We start from the raw sequence: 2,199 nt of genomic DNA on the forward strand, positions 1-2,199 counted from the left end.
GTGAGCCAGGTGGTGGGTATTATGGAGGGCACGTATTGCATGGAACACTGGGTGTGGTGCATAAACAATGAATTCTGGAACACTAAAATGAAATTTAAAAAATAAAAAAATTTTTTAAAAGATGTCATGAGCATGTTTCTTTCATACTATCCCTGTTGTAGAACTCAGCTCTTCCTAAGCTTTTCACCTTTTTTTAAAATTTATTTTTTATAAACGTATAATATATTTTTATCCCCAGGGGTATAGGTCTGTGAATCACCAGGTTTACACACTTCACAGCACTCACCAAAACACACACCCTCCCCAATGTCCACAACCCCACCTCCCTTCTCCCAACCCCCCTCCCCCCAGCAACCCTTCAGTAGAGTTTATTGTACACATATATAAAATTTACTTGCAATATGTTTACTTGCAATATTTGTACAGCTTCCTTAATCACAGCCCTAGTTAGCTCTTTATTAACCATGAAATAAGAATTTAGGGTTGAATAATATCAACCCCAAACATTCACCTCACTGCGTGATTTAGAATTGAATATTCTTACCATGCAAAAGACTGGATATTCAAACAATGAAATCTAAACACAAAGTGATAGAAATTACAATGAAAAAGAGCAATGACATCCCAGATAACTTGTCAGTTATGAAAAATGCATAATCTTCATTCATTTCATCATACCTTTGTGAATGTATTTGAAATACACATGGCTTCATAATTCTCTGGAATTTCTTATAATAATATGCATAATTAGATTGTTTACCTGAAAAAAATTGGCAAGGGTATATTATTTCCAATCTTTCTTACATTTTTCATACATACACATATATACTTTCAAGTGATAAGCTTAAGTAAGACTTTTCTAACTAAAACTCTGAAAATTACTCAATTACATACACTATGGAAAAACCAGTAGGAGGTATAAAGTGCTAACAACCTTCAGAATATACACAATGCCACTTCTTACTGGTCTATGGAGTTGAGAGTTTCTGTTCTTTCAGCCAGTACTTCCCCTGATACAAAATAGACAGAAAGACCTGTTTTAGCTTCTTGTTTCCCCAGATCAGGATAAATGAGTGGCTTGAAGGATACACAAATCCAAGAGTTTGGCAAAACACGTAGAACAGTTTGGTCGGCAGCCACTCAGAACTCCAGACAGTGACAATTAGAGTCAGGAAGTGACCAGCTAATAGCAAGAGAAAGGAGATCACAGTCTGCATGGCTCTTATGTGGACCTTGGTGCTGGGATCTTGGCATCTTTTACCACCAGATTGCATCTTCTTGAGATGTTTCCACAGGGAAAAGATTAACAGCAGAAAAGATGTCAGGGATATAACAAAGGGCACAAAGTTTGCTAACGTGAACACAGTCATATTTGAAAGGCGTGCAATGTTCACCAATCTGGATTTTCTAGTGATGTTTCCTTCATATTCCTTCGTCAGCTCATATATGCTTACCACCGCAACATGAAAAACCAAAAAGAACGAAGACACCAACAGTATCACAAGAATTACACTTTTAACTCTCCACTTGAGGCAAAGAAAAATAAAGCTAGAGAAATTGGCTATTTTGAACAAATAAAATACGCTGAGGCAAGTAGCAAGCCAGACGCTAAAATGATTGCTTGCTGTCCACGCAATATGAACCAGAAGTCTTGTTTCCAATCTAAATAAATCTGGATTCAACACAGTTCCATACCAATTTATTAACATTACGCAGAGCAAACCGATTCTGGAGATCGCCAGAGCAGTGAGAATTTGATCAGCTGAGGACATCTTTTGTCTTTTGACCCAGTCAATGCAGTTCACCACCACTATGAAACTATTGGCAAAATTTCCTAGAACAAATTCTGTTATTATGAGGATGTCTAAAATGTTCAGTAGAAAAGTTACCATGTCTAGAAAGAAGAACAAACCAAAAGTCAAGTCTAATGTTACTAGTTGTGGTTCCTTGAATATTCTGACTTTATGTTCTATAGGCTGCTGATCTCTGAGTGTCCAGGAAAGTTCTTGTTTCTTTTAAATTCTGTGACCAATGTCAAGTAGGAAAGCACCAGGGCATGCTAGTAGATGAGCTCAATGCTGTCTAGATGAAAAACCATAGTTATTCCTCAAACAGCTCAAATTAACTTCTATTCATACACCTTATGTCTTTGCTGTAGGCTGGAAAACTCATAATGGATGCTAAAATGAAAGCTGAATT

At 36.8% G+C, this 2,199-nt stretch overlaps 1 protein-coding gene across 1 annotated transcript; it reads right to left on the reverse strand.

Annotated features, from left to right (window-relative positions):
• Nucleotides 1–968: 968 nt before the first annotated feature.
• LOC122891896 (taste receptor type 2 member 46-like) lies at nucleotides 969–1,892 on the reverse strand. Its single transcript, XM_044227932.1, has one exon. The coding sequence runs from the start codon at nucleotides 1,890–1,892 to the stop codon at nucleotides 969–971; it is 924 nt and encodes a 307-aa protein (XP_044083867.1).
• Nucleotides 1,893–2,199: the final 307 nt, after the last annotated feature.

This window comes from Neovison vison, chromosome 12, assembly GCF_020171115.1.
Source record: "Neovison vison isolate M4711 chromosome 12, ASM_NN_V1, whole genome shotgun sequence".
In the NCBI taxonomy this organism is placed as follows: Eukaryota; Metazoa; Chordata; class Mammalia; order Carnivora; family Mustelidae; genus Neogale; species Neogale vison.

Excerpts from the sequence above, each read along its gene's own strand:
- LOC122891896 (XM_044227932.1), bottom strand. The coding sequence starts at position 1,892 with ATGGTAACTTTTCTACTGAACATTTTAGACATCCTCATAATAACAGAA.